The 22,282-nt window shown below is 37.2% G+C and overlaps 1 protein-coding gene across 11 annotated transcripts in view; it reads left to right on the top strand.

Moving 5' to 3' along the window:
- MPDZ (multiple PDZ domain crumbs cell polarity complex component) overlaps window positions 1–22,282 on the top strand; it is a 143,373-nt gene that overhangs the window by 42,152 nt on the left and 78,939 nt on the right. For 5 of the 11 annotated variants that reach the window (XM_040481248.1, XM_040481244.1, XM_040481246.1 and 2 more), the window contains exons 11-19: window positions 724–813; window positions 2,969–3,078; window positions 5,520–5,666; window positions 6,518–6,682; window positions 7,897–8,082; window positions 9,226–9,435; window positions 11,092–11,208; window positions 13,723–13,890; window positions 21,967–22,248. In XM_040481248.1, coding sequence (XP_040337182.1) covers window positions 724–813; window positions 2,969–3,078; window positions 5,520–5,666; window positions 6,518–6,682; window positions 7,897–8,082; window positions 9,226–9,435; window positions 11,092–11,208; window positions 13,723–13,890; window positions 21,967–22,248 — 1,475 coding nt within the window. The remainder of the gene's footprint in view (window positions 1–723; window positions 814–2,968; window positions 3,079–5,519; window positions 5,667–6,517; window positions 6,683–7,896; window positions 8,083–9,225; window positions 9,436–11,091; window positions 11,209–13,722; window positions 13,891–21,966; window positions 22,249–22,282) is intronic. The other 6 variants (XM_040481249.1, XM_040481247.1, XM_040481242.1 and 3 more) reach the window with 3 other exon arrangements.

Below are 22,282 nucleotides of genomic sequence, written 5' to 3'. Positions count from 1 at the left end.
TCCCTTAGATGTTTTTCTAATTCTGAAATTATTTAAAGAATGGTCTTTAGTCTTAACTGTTCGCTATGAACCAAGTAAAACGGAAATTTGATGAAGTTGGGACTAACGAGAACCAGGGATGTGTCCGTTGACTATAAAATGGGCTCTCGATTAAAGCAAATTTCTTTCTTTCCTGTTTATTCAGTCCCCATTTCAGAGTTGGAAACGTGCATCTATCCTTCTGTCCCTGCCTTACTTTTGGGTGTCATTGCCATGTTTTCTTTCCCTTTAGGGGGAACCTTTTCGGCCTGGGCTGTGTATGTATGCAAGCCTCATGTTTCTAAACATCCAGCCTTCCCCTGAAGGAATCTACTTTAATAACACATTTAGAAATGTCTTTTATAAGCTGTTAGTACATGAATATCTCTGAAAATTAGTGAAATCCCCAGGTAGCTGACTGGTGTTAGAGTTTGTTAGTAGAAGCCAGGCTTTTGGTTTGAAAATGCTGTTTCATTTCTCAAACTGTTGACCATTCTGGTATTTATGCCATATACTGTTCATTGCAGTACTAGGAAATTGGGAGGTCACAGGAGAACTTCCCTTTAAGTACAGGTGGTTGTTTTGAAAGGTTTACTTACAAAAAAACACTCATTGAGGGGTTCAGATAAATAGAGTGGGATTTGAAAAACGTCATGTGCTTGATTATATCATAGATGTAACTACTAAAATATTCTTATCTTTAAGAAAATTATGAAAAAGATGAAGATTCTCCATCTTTGAGTAGAAACACCAGCATATTACCAATTGAAGAAGAAGGTAAACACCTGGAGCCAGGTTATTACGTTCTTTATTGTTTGTTTGTTTTTTAGAGAAATGATTTTTGCAAAAGTGATTAAGCCTCTATGGATATATTGTAAATTACTAAAAAAAAATCTATCATGAAAGAAAAAGAGATGTTTTTAAGTCTTTATTTGTAGATAGGATTAATTTCTCTAACAGATTAAAATAGTTCATTTATAGCTGGCATATTTTATGGTCGTATGTTCTTTCTTACATATTTTTTTAATTAAAAAAATGTTTAATGTTTTTTCATTTTTGAGAGAGAGAGAGAGAGAGAGTGTGAGAGAGAGAGACAAAGATAGCATGAGCCGGGGAAGGGGCAGAGAGAGAGGGAGACACAGAATCCGAAGCAGGCTCCAGACTCTGAGCTGTCAGCACAGAGCCCGACACGGGGCTTGAACCCATGAACTGTGAGATCATGACCTGAGCTGAAGTCAGATGCCTGACTGACTGAGCCACCCAGGCACCCCAGTCTGTCTTACATATTTTTGAAACCAGAGGGCTTTAGGAATCAGTCAGTTATGTACAAGGTTTTGTATCAGTCCCCTTACTTCAGTCTAGCCGACATGTTCATATCTTATTGAGCAAGCAATAATAAAATTATGAAGTATTTTTAAAAGAAACATGAAAATCTTCTTTTAAAGCATAAGCTCTTAGGAATGAAACCGTTCTATTTTGGGAGGCTTTTCCTTGTCAATTTTTCATAAATTCTAAATCTTAATATTAGGGAATTGGTTTGGAAAGGAATTGTGTGGAGAAATTATTAAACCTTTCTGAGATTTCTTTCAGTATAAACGTAGACTTCATCGAGGCATTTAAACATTTTTTAGAGCAGCATTGTTTTAATATATAATTATGCCAGAATATTATTGCCATCTTTTTAGGCTGGGAGCTATGTGCTTTCCTTAGCTGTCAGATTGCTTTAGGTGCTTTGGTAACTTACATCTACTGAACAGAGTCCAAGAGTGGTCTTCCTGTTAATAGTTCCTTTGGAGCTTTGTGGTTCTTTAAAGTATCTACTCCATTATTAACAGGTTTTGTTTTCTGCTGAAAATTTTGCTTTACTTTTATTATTTTAAAAGAATATTTGTGTTTGCAGTAATATCCTGAGAGTGTGATGTGTAGGATTCATATGTGTTAATTGCACTCTGCCATTTTTATACAAGTAGGTGAAGAAATTATTTAGGCTAAAGTGAGTATCAAGAGTAGCAGGAAAGAGGGGCGCCTGGGTGGCGCAGTCGGTTAAGCGTCCGACTTCAGCCAGGTCACGATCTCGCGGTCTGTGAGTTCGAGCCCCGCGTCGGGCTCTAGGCTGATGGCTCGGAGCCTGGAGCCTGTTTCCGATTCTGTGTCTCCCTCTCTCTCTGCCCCTCCCCCATTCATGCTCTGTCTCTCTCTGTCCCAAAAATAAATAAACGTTGAAAAAAAAATTAAAAAAAAAAAAAGAGTAGCAGGAAAGAATAAAAAGCTTTTAGAGCATGAAACTTGAGACAGTACATAGGGATGGGTGTGGGGGATCATCTCGAAGGCCCAGACCACGTCTTTGCTTGTGAATGTGCATATGTGTGTGGGAGGATGGGTGGGAGAGGCTCTAGACTTAGAATTAGAAGTCCCAAATTCTTTTTTACACAAACTAGGGAAAAGCTTCTAAATGATTCGAATGCATCTACCCTAGTGCTTATCCTTAGACAACAAACAAACAAAAGAAATTAAATAGACCCATAGATATAGGAAACAACTGTTTGATACAAGATGAGGAGGGGTTCAGGAGCAAACAAAATAGGAGACAGGGATTAAAAGGTACACCTTTGGTTATAAAATTAATAAGTCATGGGGATGCATTGTACAGCATAGGGGATACAGTCTGTAATATTGTAATAGCTTTATATGGTGACAGATGATAACTAGGCTTACTGTGGGGGTCATTTTATAATGTATGAAAATATCAAATCACTATGATACACACCTGAAACTAATAGGATATTGTTTGTCAGTTATCTTTTAATAAAAAGTAAGGGTAACATATACTGGGTGAAGAGTCAGACTTGCTACAAAAGACAGGTTCTGATCACAGTGTCTCTTATATAGAATGTTAAAATATGGAGATTTTTGTAGTTTGTCACTAACGTCATTGTGTTGACTATTTCAGGGTATCCATTATTGGCAGCAGAGATGGCAGAAACAGAAGACCCACAACAACAGGAAGCTGCCCTGCTGACGAAGTGGCAAAGGATTATGGGAATTAATTATGAAATAGTGGTAGGTTAGCTTAGCCTCCCTAACTTCCTAACTTGTAACTGTATTTGAGCAGGAAGTTCATGACAAAAATAAAGATGATCTTCATAAAGAGACCTAGAGAAGTAGCAAATGCCCAGGACTTTTTTTGAAGACCGAAATGCATTGATTCCTGTATTAAAAAATTTAGGTAGGAGAAAGTTGGATAGCAACAAAGGAACTGAGATAAATGGGTTGAAAAATTTAGGACTTGTAATTCACCAATATTTCAACAAAAGGAATGTTTTTTTTTGTTTTTTGTTTTTTTGTTTTTTTGTTTTTATTCTTAAGTCTGGGATTTAGAGAAAGGATCAGAATAGAATGACAGAATTTACTTAAAGGTAAAAAAAATCATCATGATCCATATATAATATTGTAAGAGGATTTTTCCCACATTTTTCCTTTACATATATATTTTCCTTAAGAGGCTTAATTCTGCATTCTCTTTTCATACCACTTATGCCACAGTGAATGTTTTATGTTTATTAACAGTTTGCATATCTCACACAGCAATCATGATTCGCTGTCCTGAAAAGAGACTTAACAATTGTGACCCAAATTATCAGTCTTGAGATGTACACCAGCGAATTTCACGGTTTTCAAAAGGAAAAATAAAATACTAGGTTAAGTAGAATTTTTCCTATTGCTTATAATATTCAAACAACTCTAGATTAGAAGAGATCAAAGAACAGATGTCATATAATAGCAACTAGCATTTATTGAGCACTTTGTGTTCTTAGTGTTTCATTGAATCTTCATGACAATGATCTTTTTTTTTTTTTAAACTCAAGATGGTTAACAAATAAGAAGTCCAGCTGTTGTTACTGTTCTAATCAAGTCAGGGAAGAATACAATAAGGTCCAGCTTAACTGTGGTTAATTTGGCCTGAAAAGAAAGTTGGGAGATTCCTTCTTTGGGCTGGGATTAACATGGCTGGGACAAATAACCAGACTGCACTTCTTCGTGGGTAATTGAATAGTGAAGGGAACCTTTTAAGGAACCACTTGCTCGCAGGACCTTGAACTTTTGGCTGCCTTTCATGCGCATTGTCCAGTAATCTGGTAGCACTCCCAGTTATGTGTCAAGGGCAAAGCATGCTGTAAGCAAGAGCTAAGCTATTTATTGGCCTTCATTGAACAAAGACATAGATCTGACTTTAAGTTGTTTGCTATGTGATTATACAGAATAAATGTAGTCATAAGAGGAGTGGTATAGTAGAAAGAAGGATTGATGGACATTAGCCAAGAGGGACCTGGAGAGCTGCTCAGAGGAAGTGACATTTAAATTGGGTTTTAAGGAGTTAGAGGGATTTTATCCAGCAGATTTCAAAATTGGATGATGCAGTTTCTGATAATAGCCCTGCACACATTAGCAAGATTTGAAAGAGATCTTTTTTTTAATTAAAAAAAAATCTCTTTAATTAAAAAAAAAATAATCTCAGCCCCTCTATCCCTTAGTTTCTTGAACTGTAAAATAAAGGGACCAAAGTAGATAATCGTTGGTATACCTTCTGATTTTAATATTATAATGATTGGATTCTTTGTGAAAGTGGGTGATTTCCTAACATTCTTCATTATTTAGTGTAATAGTGGGAAATAGGAAGTTCATTCTCCTATTTTAAGCTTTGGTTCACTTTTTTTTTCAGTTTATTTATTTATTTTGAGGGAGAGAGAGAGTGGGGGAGGAGCAGAGAGAAAGGGAGAGAGAGAATCCCAAGCAGGTTCTGCGCTGTCAGTGCAGAGCCACAGGTGGGGCTCGAACTCGTGAACTGCGAGATATGACCTGAGCTGAAATCAGGAGTTGGATGCTTAACTAACTGAGCCGCTCAGGCGACCCAAGCTTTGATTCACTTTTAAAGACCGTTGTCGGTTGTTGACACAGCATAAGGTCAGGAGTGTGGGCTCCAGGTTCAGACTGCTTCAGGTTCAAAATTCTTTTAGAGCTGTCTGTGTGACTCTGGGAAAGGACCCTCTCTGAACCTCATTTTCCTAATTTGGGAAACAAGGATAGACATTGGAATTATTTGTGAGAGGCATATGAGATAATCTGTGCAATGGGTCAGCCCGGTCCCTAGGACATAGTTTAAATGCTAGGTATGTGTCTTTTCTATACTGTTGTTGGAGCTCAGGCATTCGATTTTATCCGTGGTAGTTTAGACGACCCTCCATCTGTTACCAGCATCTCTAGGCACTGCAGAGTATCTTGGGTGCTTGCACCTGGCTCCTCCTTCGGGGTTTGTGTTGGTTCCTAGAGCTGACAGATAATCAATAATCCTTCAGAGGCAAAGCTCCAAAGCTTTGCAGCTCTACAATAAGATTTTTGAAGCTTTTGTGAGAAAGTTGACTGTTTTGGGGTGAACATAAAATATATACATGAGGGAAAAAAATGAAAAAAGTGCTAGATTCATGATGATTTTCTCCTTTCAGGTGGCCCACGTGATCAAGTTCAGTGAGAGCAGTGGGTTGGGGATAAGTCTGGAAGCAACAGTGGGACATCACTTTATCCGATCTGTTCTACCAGAAGGTCCTGTTGGACACAGTGGGAAGCTTTTCAGTGGAGATGAGCTATTGGAAGTAAAGAGCTATTCCATTCCTTTATCCCCTTAAGTAAACTTCTGAAAAGGCTGCAGGGGGGCTTAATGTGTAATAATAGTATGCATAATAAGTAAGTTCTTATTGTAAATTTCCCCTCCAAAGGGTACTTGAGAAAAATAATGCGAGTAAAAACCCACCAAAAGTAGAAATTTCAAATCTGTACGTACATTGATCTTCACACATAATTCCATGCTGGGTATTTTTTGGTTTGTTTTATTCCAGAGAACCATAAACACTTTCTTTTTTAAAAATGTTAAACATCTTTTCATTTTTTAGACTAGATAATACGTGTACATGTTTCAGAGTCACAAAAAACGTAAAGATGGGCAGTGAACAATCCAGCCAGTTCTCATTACCCTTTATTAAGTAACTACTGTTATATCTGGTACTATGCCGTCTTCCAGATATGTTTAAGGAATAACTAAGAAAATTTGAATATATTCTTTCCCCCGGCTTTGAAAAGCATACTGGCACGCTGTATGTACTGTTTTCCTTTGTAATTTATCGCTTAATGATATGAAATGTCACTTTGTAAAATAATCCCCTCCTTATCCCTTCATCCCTGGGTATTTTTATCATTACTTCTCCCTTTCCCAGCTACTACACTGGCACATGAAATGTGGGTGGAAGATAGTGATTATCTTCCGATACAACTATAAATTGCATGTGAGTTGTTTTAGGTCAACTATGTAGGTGACTGTAGTTCCGAGCACAGCAGAACGATGGTAATCACTGGAGTAAAATCCCCATTTATTTAATAAAAGATTGATTTCAAAGGAGTATTCATGTTATGAAATGTTCCCTCTCGAGCAACTTCTCTTTTTGCACAGGTGAATGGTATAACTTTGCTTGGGGAGAATCACCAAGATGTGGTGAATATTTTGAAAGAATTGCCCATTGAGGTGACAATGGTGTGCTGTCGACGGACTGTACCGCCCACTCCCCAGTCAGAATTGGATAGCCTGGACTTATGTGATATTGAACTGGCAGAAAAGGTATTAGATCTGAGACCACTCGGAATCAATAATGGGAAGCCTAAATGGCGTCTAAAATGTTTTTAAGCCTTTCTTCTTTCATTTGGTATTTGAATTTGAATTTTGCATAATCTGCAGTCTAGTCAAATCTCATTTAAGGTATAATGAGACATGATGTTAGGATTTGATTTACATCAGACTGCAGGAATCAGTACAGTGGAGTAAATCTGAAAACTTTGAAGAATGTAATATTCATATGAGTAGAACAGGGTAAATAAGGAACATAATTCTGAATTGTAGAGACACCAGTCTGGCACCATGCATATCCGTATACATTTTAATGTGGTATAAAGGGGATTATTACAATAAAGCAGGTAGGCAGATTTGCATCCATGGTCCTAGCATATGCAGTAATTAACAGCAAAGGTAGCATATCGACTAGAATTTCATCATCAAAAACATGCCTTTCCTGAATTTGTTATGTTCATACAGATAAACAAAATTGAATTAATTTAGGTTCACTTTAATATATTTTTACTGAAAGAAGCTAACATTCTGTATTCCTATTTCTGTGCCAAATGCTTTATAAATGTTACCTCCTCTAATCCACAAAACTTTTATCAAATGGGTAACTCTGAAGTCCAGCTTAAGAATATTGCTCAAGGCAACACAGTAAGAAATCATAGACCCCGTCTTTAAGCCCAGGCCAGTCTGACCTCACATCTTGTCTTACTGTGTGTGCTAATTTATTCATGAAATAATCACATGCACAAGTCACAACATTTTAGAACCTTTGTTTGCCGAGAGTACAAAACTTTTACGTATAGCCGTTTCCTTTCCAATTGTTGTTATTTATCGTAAGAATTCCTTTTCTTTAATATCAAAATAGATCTACATTTTGTTTCTGACTGTAGAGGTGATTCAGACACTTGATGAAAAAAAGTGAAAACCGCCCACAGTCCTGCTGCTGAGATGTAACCATTGTGTATTTTTATAGGTGATCTTTGAACCATACATTTTTAATGCCTGTTCCAAGTTAGGTATTTCTTCCTCTGTAACAACTTTCAGTAATGACTGCCTTAATTTGCAAAGGTTTCATGGTAAGCTGTTGCTACCCTTATTTGTGGGTGTTTTATTCTGGACAGATGCGGGGCCTCTCCCTTTCCCTTATAGTGTTGGTATGTGTCTGCTAAACTAGTGCCTCTGAAATAAGAGCTGCCCTGTCTGTTACGCAGCCGCACGTAGATCTGGGCGAGTTCACCGGGTCCTCGGAGACAGAGGATCCTGCGCTGGTGATGACCGACGTGGGTCAGAATGCGGCAGAGGTTCAAGGACCTTTGGCCATGTGGGAGGCTGATGTTCAGCATATCGAGCTGGAGAAAGGAAACAAAGGACTTGGGTTTAGCATCTTAGATTATCAGGTAAATATATCCTGTTTTTAACAATTTTTTTTAAAAAAATGATACAATACTAAAGGTATATTGTGGATAATAGAAAAATCAGTTAATATTTTAGTTTTCAAAGACATTTCCTTGTTTCTAGCAAATCTTTCCAAATGATGATATATAGTATTCATTTATCATGAAGGGTTCTTTTAACATTGAATTCATTGAGCTCTTCTAGATTTCAGCTTTGAGAATTTGAAGAGCTTACAAATACATTTTAGGAATATCCTAGAAATAGTTTTTTGTTGTTGTTGTTATTTGGGGAGTATGTCTAAATTATTCTTATTCCCATGCTCATAATTGATAGTTCATACTTTAGTGGTAAGACTGAAAGTGTTAAATACTTATTTCTTTTGTCTGTAGTGAATGACTGAGTTCTAACTGGATATGGATTCCTGTCATTTGACTAAATGACTAAATTTATGAATAAGCTTACATTGGTCAAGTGTGGCCTCCACCCTTACCCTGCATTGTGTTCTGTGCTGAGTAACTGAGGAAATGCTTATGCCGGGTGCGAGAGCACAGCTGTTGCTTCTCATTAATTAATACTGAACCGGAGAGCCATCTCTGAGGACTCATGGGAGTTGTGTTCTTCATGGGGCTTGATTGCAGAGCCTTGTTGCTGTGTATCTGAACGCTGCATCGTCACACACTACTGTACGGACTCTTTCTAGATGTCTTCATTTCAAGAAGGCAGGCCTGACCGTCATTCAGTACACTCCACAGCAGTAGCATCCTACTTAACAAACGCTGTTAATAATCCTGTATCTGATGTCTGGCCTCAAAAGCCTGTTATAAAATTGGGCAGCTTATCGAAAATTCAAATTACAAGTTTAAAGGGATCTGTACAGTGATGAGGTCTCCTGAGGAACAGCTTGGTACTTGAGGATGCCGTCCTTCAGGGGGAACTCCTTCTGCACTCTGCAAAACGGAGACAGCCTTTGCCCCACTCATTCCTCAGAAGTGGTGCTTGAAATTCTTTTTTGAGACATTTGAAATGAGTACCCATCCATTACAATTCAGAGTGACCAATCTATAAAAACTCCCACACCACCACCACCACCAACCCCCATGTAAAAAGGAGCTACCTAATTTTTTTTTTTCCCCTCGTTTTGTCAGGATCCCATTGATCCAGCAAGCACTGTGATTGTAATTCGTTCTTTGGTGCCTGGGGGCATTGCCGAAAAGGATGGTCGACTTCTTCCTGGAGATCGACTCATGTTTGTCAATGATGTTAACTTGGAAAACAGCAGTCTTGAGGAAGCTGTGCAGGCGCTGAAGGGTGCGCCGTCAGGAACTGTGAGAATTGGAGTAGCCAAGCCTTTACCTGTAAGAATTCATGTTTTACTGATTTTTTAAAATTTGTAAACAAAATGGCTTTCAGGCCTACTGTTAGCTTCAGAAGGTGTTCTCGTGAATGAATCATGACATTTGGTAATTTTGACCAAGATGGTTATTGGCTCTATGAGTATAAAGTTTAATTTTGAGTAATTTTTTTTTAAAAAGTGAAGAAAACTGACAATTCAGAAATAAATTTGTAACTTTAAAATTATAGTTTTGTAGTTCACTTTTGATCTTTTTTTATTGGGTAATAAGGTCACGATGAGTATCAAATGAGTATTTTCAAAGAAATATGCCTTAAAACATCTATACCAATGTAGTGGGGTATTAGAGAAATTAATAGCATTAACAACTGACAGTGGAATCTTTAATTATAGTGGAATAAAGTAGAATCTCTGTCAGTGTGGTTTAAGGTCCTGCATTCTGTTGATTTCAACACATTTCTTGTCTAATTACTGCAGAGCAAGAAATTGAACTTTTCACAGTAGGTTCATCAGCTTCTGGCTCTCCTCCTGGGAGGGAATAGCCCTCCTGTTATTAATTAGTACAGTATTAAAAACAACTAATCAGTTTATGCTACATAACGTCAGTATGTTTATTAGGTATAATGATTACAACATAGCACTTATCACTGAATTGCAAATAAATATTAGAGACATTCTCAATATTTGGAGGGCTTTTTCAGTGTATAAATCTATTTTAAGTGAAAGGGCAAATACACCTTTCTTAAAACACAAACACAGAGGTGTATTTGCCTAAACATCAAATAGCAATTTGCTGACTTTATGAAAGCGTTTGTTGAAATAGTAAGCTTTATGAATATATTTGCAATGTTAATTAAATTTTTCATGCCTCACTTTGTATTACAAAGTGAACTTTGGTAGCCTATGAAAATATATTTATGAAAACAGAGAAAAGGAGGCAAGTTCTGCATGTTACTAATACAGGGTGATGTGGGCAAGGCAATCTGAAGATTTTAGCGTATTTTATTTGAGATTGAAATAAAAATGTTAGGTTTTCTGTCAGTGTGATCAGTTACAATATCCTTATATTGGGTCTATAATATAAGCAGATTGTCTACAGAGAGAATTTTTGTGTGTTTTTTTAAACCATGCTCAATTGAGAGGCTTCACTGTAGAGTTCACTCACATTCCTTGTCAAGTAAATCACATGCTTTATAATCGTGTTCTAGTAAAGGATGACAGCTAGAAGTTGATCCTTCTTTTTAATGTTCTTTTTTTTTTCATGCAGCTTCCTTTATATCTTAACACCTAAAAAGTGCCTTACTTATTTTTATATTAAGAAGTCATTGTGTAGCCAGAATATTTGGCAGATAAAAATGGCCAGAAGATTACTATAATACAAAAAATCATTGATTTGGATGGTCTTTTATAAGAAGAATGAAAAAGTTAGAAGGGATTCTCACTTAACAGTTGATGTGTTGGTATTAGAAGAAATATCCTTGTTGTGTTTCACAAATCAAAACATTAAATATGAATATTTACCATTTGAAAACTTTCCCATTCCTTTTCCTCTTCTCTTCTGACTGTTCTTCTCCTGTCCCCCTCCCCTGCTTTCCTTCTTTCCTCCTTGCTGTTCTCTCTCATCCTCATCCTCAAACACTGAGCCTCATTCTCCCTGCAGCTTTCACCAGAAGAAGGTTATGTTTCTGCTAAGGAAGATTCCTTTCTCTACTCGCCACACTCCTGCAAGGAGGAAGGGTTGGCTGACAAAGCCCTCTTCAGGGCTGACTTGGCTCTGGTTAGTGGCCACAACTTATCAAGCTTTCTTTCAGAAATCTTATGAGTCTTATGTTTTGCCTTTCAAAATAGTCTAAAATCTTACTCTACTCATTATTCATGACGTTTTGGAAAAAGTAAACACTTTAATTTCAACTGCAGTGGTTCTCATAGTTCAGAAATCATGTGTGAAAACTGTTTGTTGGATTTGGGGAGGAAATTCAGTTGGCAATGCATTCTGACAACTGGTAGAATTAATCTTCACGTCATACCAAAAGTTGTTGAAACACCCGATTGTTTTAATTTCATACTTGGGCCATTTCTAGGCATTTATGTAACTGTTTTTAGTATTCAGTCATTAATCAGGTGTTTTGGCTACCTGTTAACAAGGTTAACAAGTGTATTTTTTCCATTTGATACTTAAATAATGTGAAAATATGTCAATTGATGCAGTTATTAAGAACACAAAAGTTTCCAAAATAGTCAAAATCCATGTTTTCTCAAATTACAGAATGTAAACATCACTGATTTGCTAGAAAATTTTTAATTAAAATTTTATTTTTACTTGGTCTATGTAAAAATTATTTGTTGGAGTAAATGTATTTGTGGACCACTGGAGGTCACTTTGACAAATAAACACATGAACCTTGCTCCTAAGAACTTTACAGTCTGGTAGAGGAGACAATACTATAGCAATAATTAAAATATAAAGGTAAATACTAGATATAAATAAACATGTGGCATTTATACAACATAAATATAACAGATTGTACATCCTATTGCATTACTTCTATTAAAGCCAGGTTCCTGACCTAACTTTTCTTTTGGGCAGACATTGCCCTGTGTGACTACAAAGGAATATGCCCAACTTTTTAAATTCTTGTTTCAGGGCATCAGACTAGAGCAAGGTTTAAAACCCATGACATTCTCCATTATGTACTTATAACCAATTGTGCATATCTTGCTTTAAAACAAAGTATGAATTATTTGATTTTGATAATTCCAATTCTGGGGAGACAGTTCTCCTTGTTAATATTTTTATATTAACCAGCTCCTAAAATTGCCTTTTGGAAAGTTTTGGTGTATATTAAATGCAACAGTATCACATTACAATATTAAGAATCCATTGCACAAAGCTTAGTTAATACCATCTATCTAGATAGCAGTGTTATTTATTATCTAGATTGTTCTATATGATGTGTATTTGTGGAGAGTAAAACTCAACAAAGCAGTTAACTAATGAATTTTGAACATATATTTAAAATGTATTATTAGAAAGAGGGTCACTTGGAAATGGCCTGTGTTCTTACCATGTTTTTGTAAGAATGTGACCTGGTATAATGTTATAATTCTTCTCTTGGCAAAACACATGTAAGTTGAAATCACAAAGAAGTAGAACACCAGGGATTTTGCCATCAAGACAGAAAATACTGGTAATATTGGAGAAGAGTAGTATTTATGTTAGTTCTATGTATTCTAAGGTGTAACTGTAAGTGAATTGTAAATGGAGCTTCAGACTCTTCATGAGTTGATTGTTTCACTTCGTTCTGCTACAGAAGATATTAATAGGAGTTGGGGTTTTTTGTTTTGTTTTGTTTTTTAAGTTTATTTTGAGAAAGAGCACAAGCAAGGAGGGGACAGAGAGAGAGAGAGAGAGAGAGAGAGAGAGAGAGAGAGAATCCCAAGCAGGCTCTGCACTGTCAGCACAGCGTCTGATGTGGGGCTCAGTGCCACGAACCCTGAAATCATGACCTGACCCAAAATTCAAGAGTCGGATGCTTAAACAACTGAGCCACCCAGGTGCCCCAATAGTAACAGGAGTTAATATACAGTCAAATTCTCTACTTTCTATGAGTTTTCCAACAATAGGAGTTTATAACTTTATAGCTTCCCCACAGCCATAGTCAGGCCCCTTGTTAGTATAATTTCAGCTTGAAACCACAGATACTCTTTCTGGTTTCTGATGATCACCATCAGGTTCTGAGTTTGCAATTTGAATGGTTTTAAAATCTAGTTAAAAATAATTTAAAATATATTGTTTTAGTGAGTTTTCTAAATAGATATTTGCCTGTATGCCTTGCTGAAATTTAATTCAACTTACATAAATAAAATCTAATAAACTTTAATAAATTTAATAAAATCTAATAAACTTGTTGAGTTTATGTTAGTTGAATAGGGAAGGTGTTGACCTCATTCATTTTATTAGACAGTTCTAGGAGTCGGGCAGGTATTTTTTAAAATAGTGTGACTGGAAAAAGTAAATATTTTCCTTAATTTATGGAACTTTTTAAACTTAGAATTGATCCAGGCCATTTGTTAATTGTTACCTTTGCCCTTTTATTGTTGGAATAAATAACTGATGCCAGCCCTGATTTGTCCTTACTCTCTTGCGTTAGTCGGTCTCTGATGTGTCGTAGAGTGTGAAGGGGTCATGTAGGAGATAGAATGAATGCCGGGATGCTTTTTAGTCTCAAGTAGAGACTTGTATATGTAACAGAACAGAATTTCCAACCGATACTATCATTTTTGTTCCTAGGTGGACACAAATGAGGCTGACTTAGCAGATGAATCTACATTTGAGTCTCAGTACTCTCCTGATAATGACAGTATCTACTCCACTCAAGCCTCTATTTTATCTCTTCATGGCAGTGCTTGTAGCGATGGCCTGAACTATGGTCCCTCCCTTCCATCTTCTCCTCCCAAGGTACAAAGAGATTGTCATTTTATTTATGGGAGAGCCTTCCGTGTCATTTTCCAGAGGTCAGTGTTTATGGGCAATTGTGGGAGTAGCATGTTAGAGGCACTGTGTTTCTCCAGTCATGGATTCATTCAGACTAAAGCGCAGTTTCATTCAGGTAGTGCTGATTGAGCATCTTTTACTAGACTCCTAAGTACTACCTAAATTGTTCAGTTTTACAGAATGATAGACCCAAGGATTCAAAGCTTTGATTAGGATTTGCATGTTAGAAAGAAAAAAGTCAATGTATTTCTCAAATTGTGTTTTTAGCTGTGTCTACTTTAGAAAAATCACAAGTATAACTTTATTTTCTTAATGGTTTTAAAATTGATTTTCATGCAGAGTTGGATGGTAAATGTTTCTTGCATTAATATTTACCAGCAAGTTAAATTTAATGCTGTTATATGTTTTTGTGTAAAATGATGCCAAAAATACTTTATGTAGAAATCACAGTGAATGGCAAAGTATGTTTAAACGTCACTGGATGAAGAATTTAGTTATTATTTGACATATCTGTGCCAAGTATATTTTAGAAATAGAGTATTGGCACGAGTGCCCCAACTCCATTCATTTTCTTGGTGAGGTACTTTATAAGGTTTAATAAGTAATATTTTAAAACCTGTCCAATCTTCTGGATGTGAAATGGTATCTTACTATTTGGATTTGGAGTTCTGATTTCTAGTGGGGTTGAACACCATTTCATATATTGACCATTTGGTTTTCACTCCTATCCATGGCCTCTTAATATCTTTTGACAATTTTTATATTGTGTTGCCTATCTTTCTATTGATTCGTTGGGTTTTTAAAAATATTTTCTAGAAACCGGTAGACAAAACAATACAGTGTATTTTATGAGGATTGTGTGTGAGTGTGTGTGGGAAATGACATTTTTTAACTTCAGGAAACAATTTATTCTTTGAGAAAGAAGGAAGCGTAGGAATTCAGCTGTATCTGTAATGAATTATATCCTTTTAAGAGGAAAGAGAGATTGAAGAAAATATGGCAAAATGTTAACATCGGTTAAATCCGGGCCAAGAGTTCATATATGGATATATTTTCCTTATTCTTCTATGTTGGAAATGTACTATAAATAAACATTAAAAACGAAGATAAAAAGACTGGACAATAACTTACTTAAATATAGGAAACATCTGTTTTCCACATAAATTCAGTGGGAAGGAGATCTGTATTTTTGAACAAGATGGAGAGCAGAATTTCCGTGAGTCTAGCACACTTTTCCTCCTTTCCTGATTAACAAGTAATTTTTTGGCCAGAACATTTTCAAAGCATTTTCTTTCACGTTCAAGGTGCACCTGTTACCCTTGCAAATGATGCTGGGAAATCTCCTTGAATTGGTTTGCAAGGTATAATCTTGAATGGAGCAGCTGCTCCTCTCTCACCACACCTGAGACGGTCTGTGTGACCACGTCCTGTCTGGAACGTGTTCAGTCTTTACTGACCTCAGGGCTGGAAGCTGAGTTCATCTCCTAATGGACTCTCCTAATCCACAGCATAGCACACTTCTTCTTGCCAGCGGGACAGATTGCATTGTTTAACTTAGTAATTGTTACTTAAAGGGATTACACAATCTGCATACTGAGAAGCATATATTTTACAGGGCAAATGCTGGCTGTATGCAGCACACCATATTGGCTTACTGAAGTCTATTTGCCTCCTTTTTTTTTTTTTTTTCTCCCTAAGCAGTTTACTCTTTTGTTGAAGCAAATTTTGGCAAGCTGGCCTATCAACTGAAATATTTAAACTACAAAACAACAAAGAAGACATTAATGAGGGTGTTTTAAAACACATTGAGAAACTCCTGTGTGCTTTCAGTTTTTCTTAGCAAGTAGGACTGTTTCTGCATCGTGGTAAATGACTGCAGCATTGTTTTTTATTTTTGTTTTTGTTTTATGGCATCTTCATAGTACCAAGATATTTACTAGAAAATTGTACATAAATAAAAAACCAGATGATGCATCCATCTTCCTGTTTCTTTGCACTAAATTTATTTTAAAAAGACAGCATGGTTGGGGCGCCTGGGTGGCTCAGTCGGTTAAGCATCCGACTTCGGCTCAGGTCATGATCTTGCGGTTCGTGAGTTCGAGCCCCACGTCGGGCTCTGTGCTGACAGCTCAGAGCCTGGAGCCTGTTTCAAATTCTGTGTCTCCCTCTCTCTCTCTGACCCTCCCTCGTTCATGCTGTCTCTCTCTGTCTCAAAAATAAATAAATGTTAAAAAAAAAAAAAAAGACAGCATGGCAATTTGACATGGAATTTAGAACTGGCCATTTTTCTTTTTTTTTTTTTTTTAACGTTTATTTATTTGTGGGACAGAGAGAGACAGAGCATGAACGGGGGAGAGGGAGAGAGAGGGAGACACAGAATCGGAAGCAGGCTCCAGGCTCTGAGCCATCAGCCCAGAGACCGACGCAGGGCTCGAACTCACAAACCGCGAGATCGTGACCTGAGCTGAAGTCGGACGCTTAACCGACTGAGCCACCCAGGCCCCCCAGAACTGGCCATTTTTCTTAAAAACGAGTTCACTTTGGAATCCTTTAATTGATAAGATAAAATCATACAGTATATGATATTTAAGACAGCAGAGCCTCCATACTGATTTGAAAGAAGTATAAAATAGAGTGTGAGGATCTCAGTGATTGCTCACAGTTTTGACTTTACTTTGTTAGCTATGTAATAATCTTGGTGGTTGGAAATGCACAAATAGTTTCACCTTTCCTCTTACCTTGATGAGAGAGAAGTATTTGACCGTGGTCATGTATGCTACCAGAAGCTGTAAGAACTAATCATCCAGAGCGGGGAGTCCTCTTAGGGGAAGGCCTGACTCCTACAAGCATTGTGTGGGCCTGGCCAGCAGCTTGGATACCAAGGCCTGGAGGCACACCTTGGAGCTCCTTTGCCCCAAATTCTCCCATCTGGGAGCCCATTCTGATTTTTATTTTTGAAGGAGTGGTGTTTGCTTAATTTGATTATCATATAACAGTTCAAGGAAAATAACCATTACTCAGGAATCTGAAAAATACTGTCCAGCTACTTCTATGGCATCTGGACTAACAGAGGAAGGTCATTGAAGTGTGAATTTGAGTGGCCAGAACCCAGTGGATTTTCTCATTGTTATAGGTTTGATTTTTTTTTTCTTTTTATCCCCTTTTCCTTGTCACCTTCACAGACATAACAAAATGCAGAAATAATTGTTTTACAAACTTAAGTGCTTGTAGACTTTTGTTTAAAAGCTCAACATGGTTTTGGGAAGAGGATGCTTTCATTTATTTTTTCCTGTTTTGGATTTTTAAATACACCCAATAAAGATCAAATACTTATATAAGAATACATACGTACTTACATATACTTATAGAATACTTATATAGAAAGGAGTCTTCCTTTCTACTCCTTATCCACATTCCCATGCCCCGCCCTTTGTTTTACATCCACACTGGCTCTCACCCCAGGGATGAAATGATTACCACTTTTGTGCATGCCCTTCATTCTTCATATTGGTCCCACTAGGAAATGCTGTTGATTCTAGTGCAAGGGAAACTTGGTGTTTGTCCAGAGAGAAGCCCCTTCTTGCACCATGCACATAAAACACAGCTAATGGATTCCATGATTTAAAAACATAAAGTAAAATCTGAGGCAGCTGGGTGGCTCAGTCAGTTGAGCATCTGACTCTTGATTTTGGCTCAGATCACGATCCCACAGTAGGTCCCGAGATCAAGCCCCTGTTGGGCTCTGTGCTGAGTGTGGAGCCTGCTTGGGCTTCTCTCTCTCTCTCTCTCTCTCTCTCTCTCTCTCCTGTCTGTTTCTCTCTTTCTCTCTCTGTCTTTCTCTCTCTGCGTGTGTCCCTTTGCCCCTCTTCCCTGCTTGTGCTCTCTCTCTCTCTCTCAAAAAAAAAAAACAATTAACAAAAAATAAAAATCTACCTATTCCTATAGATCTCCATTTAGAGTCATTCTGTAGTATTAAATGTTGCTGCCTTCACACCCATATTTAAAATGTTTGTTTCTTTCTTTGGAGCAGGGGTTAGCATGAAAAACTAACTAAAGCACTCCAGTCAGAATGCTGAGAGTGATTGTGGAAGTCTTAGTGACAAACCGACAGGCTCTCAAGGTATAAAACCAGTCGCTTCTTTTGCTCAGTCGGGTCAGTGTACGAACAATAAAGGAAGCACTATACCTTATCTCAGAAAGGGTGGGGGAATGATGGTAAGTTGGGGCAGCTGTGCTTGTAGTATATTTTCCCACATGAAAAGACTATGAAACGGCTTTTGTGGTAGAGTGCTCATTGAGAACAGTAGGTTGTGTCCAGTAAATGTTTCAGTATTTACTTAGTCTATATAAATAAATCATCTGAGTAAATAATGTGCCCAGGTATTATCCTCACTTATTCATCACCTTTAAACGGCGGTTTACAAGTGTCCTTGACATTTTTATTTAACCTCTCATTTTGTTTCCCTGAGAACAAGGCCGTATCAAGTAGAGGCACATATTAATGCAGGTTTTTTGCAAGACTTCGGTTTAGCTACCAAGTTGCACTGGGAAATTATAGCATTATTTTTGAACATCTTACAGGGGAAGAGCTGCTTTTCTTTTAGATCCATAAGACTTTTTAAAAATAAAACTCAGTTGGTTGTTCAGCAACCAGAAACGTTTCTGAAGTAGGCGTATGTTGTCTGCTGTGTTGATTAGCTCTTTCTTTTCTGTGTGTCTGTGTTAACTCCTTTATGAATAATGCATGGAAATTTCTGTTACACGATTTATAGTAAACCCCAGCTAACAAGGGTGGCTTGACCTCTTTTTGTGATGAAAAGTGGTTTTTAATTGTAACCTTTATTTGAGGCCTGAGGAAGATGATTTACTGCTAAATATTATAATTAATATAGTAATACAGAAGCTAATTCTGTAGTAAGTGCATTGTTGTTTTTCATTAGAACAAAATCACCAAAGTTGGGTGAATGGGCCAACAGGTTATTGGTTAGACTCCAACTGTGTGGAGGATGATGGTTTCCTGTCATTGTTCCCGAAGAGTCTAAAGGTGTTACTTGCTTGTGTGATGCTCCCACTTGCCTCAGTTCTTTGTACCAAGAATATTTGATAATTCCAGAGAGATGATAACTTACACTGAAGAAGAGGAATGTAATGGACTGTATTGGAAAAATTGATTACCCTTTTATGAAAAACAGAAAGGGACCCATATCTCTTGCCACACCCTGCAATCAATTCTAGAAGGATTAAAACTGAATCTGAAAAGAAAGCATTTATAAATAAGAAAAATACTAGAAAGCATTTCATTTACTTTGTGTGGAAGGATTTATTAAGCAACTTACGAAACCCAGAAGCACAAAAATAATTTGACACTTTGATTGCATCGAGAATTTCTTTCCATAAAGGGGCGCCTGGGTGGCTCAGTCGGTTAAGCCTCCGACTTCAGCTCAGGTCACGATCTCATGGTCCGTGAGTTCGAGCCCCGCGTCGGGCTCTGGGCTGATGGCTCAGAGCCTGGAGCCTGCTTCCGATTCTGTGTCTCCCTCTCTCTCTCTGCCCCTCCCCCGTTCATGCTCTGTCTCTGTCTGTCTCAAGAATAAATAAACGTTAAAAAAAATTTTTTTTAATAAAAAAAAAAATTTTTTTTCCATAAAGAATTCTTGATTACATAAAGAATTTAATTTCTGCATGTATATCTATATAACATGTACAGGCTGAGAAGATAAGTAAAGACTCAGAAATATTTGTGGTATATATCACAGACTTTTCATATACAGTGTATCAATGACAGGAACAAGTGGAAACCCTGATGAAACTTATGAAAAGTTGGATTAAATATATGAAGGGAGTATTGACAGGAGATATACAGTTGTCACGTTCTCACTAATTGTCAGGGACATGCATAGTAAACTCTAAATTTTATATTTATTTAGAATATATTTCTTTCAGCTCAAATTAGCAAACTAATTTAGGGTTGGCAAGGTCAGTTAATAGGTATTCCCATATTTTTGTGAGCAAAAATTGGAAGACTCTTTGGCAGTATATACCAGCATCTAAGTGTGCATGTTATTCGGCCCATAATTCTAGTTTATACTAAATAAATTTTCTCATATGCACAAAGATGTGTAATAAAGATAACAGCAATGGCTAATAATTATTGGGCATTTTCTCTTAAGTCAGATATCTTATTAGTACTTTATAGTATTATTTTAAATTTTTTTAATGTTTATTTTTGAGAGAGAGAGAGAGAGAGAAAGAGAGAGAGCACAAGTGGGGGAGGGGCAGAGAGCGAGAGGGAGACACACAATCTGAAGCAGACTCCAGGCTCCGACCTGTCAGCACAGAGCCAACGCAGGGCTTGAACTCACAAACCGCGAGATCGTGACCTGACTGGGAGACAGATGCTTAACCCAACCAACTGAGCCACCCAGGTGTCCCAGTACTTTGTGGTATTAACTCTCTTTGTCCTCCCAACAGTCCTGAAATATGTCCTTTTATTTTCCCCAATTAGTAGATGAGGGGACCACGACACAGAGTATAACTAGTGATGCAGTGAGCATCTGAGCCTGTGCTCCAGAGTCTGTGCTCCAGTGCCTTTCATACTTAGGAATAGTTTTGTGGTCACAAGATCGAAGTCGATTTTTATTTACGGACATGGAAATCTCTCCTGCCCAGATATTAGGTACTTCAATAAAGAAAGTGAAAACAGGGGTGCCTGGGTGGCGCAGTCGGTTAAGCGTCCGACTTCAGCCAGGTCACGATCTCGCGGTCTGTGAGTTCGAGCCCCGCGTCAGGCTCTGGGCTGATGGCTCGGAGCCTGGAGCCTGTTTCCGATTCTGTGTCTCCCTCTCTCTCTGCCCCTCCCCCGTTCATGCTCTGTCTCTCTCTGTCCCAAAGATAGATAAACATTGAAAAATTAAAAAAAAAAAAAAGAAAGTGAAAACATTCTATTTAACTAATGGTTTCAGTGAGGTTTTAAAAATGTACAAGTGCAGGTAGTAAGTGTGAGTATGCACGTGTGTGTGTATCTGTTTATTATGCAAATAAACACAAACTTCTGACAGACATCCAACTGACTCCAGCCATTTCTACCAGGGAAAATAATGGGAGTAGGAGCCATAAGGAAAAGCTTTCAGATCGTACTCTGTAAGCACACACGTATATATCTGCACGGCTTGAATCTTTGCTGATGATAATGTATTCATATGCTACTCTTATACTTTAAAAATATTAATATGAGGATTGTAGGGAAAATTGGTGTTTGTTCACTAGTAGTTCGTGTAGCAACGGCTTGCCCAAAGCACACAAGTGATACCGTATGTCTGTTGTAAGTACATGCCTGCATTTATGTCGAAGTGCCGAATTTTAAAGTTTCAGGGAATTTTAGAAATTAAGTAAAGTATAAAGCCAAGAGAGGTTCTGCGGTGATGTATATAGATTGCTAATAAGAGAGCCTACTTTAGAACCTATACCTTATTATATACCTTCTTAATATTTCCTGTGTATATCTTGCAGAATATTTATGAAAATTTTCCCTATAATAATTTGAATAACATAGCTTTCTGTTCTCCATAAATACCTACAAGTGACTATCAAAATAATTTTTTCATGGAGATTCTTGTAAATCAGAATCAATATTCTCTTGATATTAAATAGGAACTTCGTACTGATTGAAAATGAACTGCTGTTTAAATAGGATTTGAAAATACAAGTTACTTGCCTTCCTGTGCGGATTGAACTAAAAATAATTTTATTTGTAAATAGAATATAATATTGTATTTCAGTGATCTCGTGTACAGTATACAAGAATAACTCAGTTGAACATAACATCTATGATTTGTGGGAAATGTATTCAAAAGCATTATAAAAATAAACATCTACAGAATGTTAGCTAAGTGAAGAATTTGTATGTTTGCTAATACTTTTTGGGTAATGCATAATTGTGTTTTGTTTTCTACCAGATAGTTATTCATTAAGAAATGGTCTTACAAAAATACATTGATGTCTCTGGCCATGATTTTTTATCTTTTGTTCTTTCATCATCAGGATGTTACTGAGAATTCTTCAGATCCAGTACTTGATCTGCACATGTCCTTGGAGGAACTGTACACCCAGAATCTCCTGCAAAGACAGGACGAGAGTCCACCTTCAGTGGACTTGACCATGGGACCTGCCTCTGGCTTTACCGTAAATGATTATACACCTGCAAATGCTATTGAACAGCAATACGAATGTGAGAACTCGAGAGCATGGACTGAATCTCACCTGCCAACTGAAATGACATCCAGTGCAGAGCTTACTTCTGTGCTTCCTGATTCAGCTGGAAAGGTAACGTTGTAAAGATATGTATCGTATATTATGA

The sequence above is a fragment of the Herpailurus yagouaroundi genome, unplaced genomic scaffold, assembly GCF_014898765.1.
Source record: "Herpailurus yagouaroundi ecotype Mexico unplaced genomic scaffold, PumYag 160, whole genome shotgun sequence".
NCBI classification, from domain to species: domain Eukaryota; kingdom Metazoa; phylum Chordata; class Mammalia; order Carnivora; family Felidae; genus Herpailurus; species Herpailurus yagouaroundi.
Note: the sequence above shows the minus strand (reverse complement) of the source record. Positions and strands in the feature narration are given on the sequence as shown.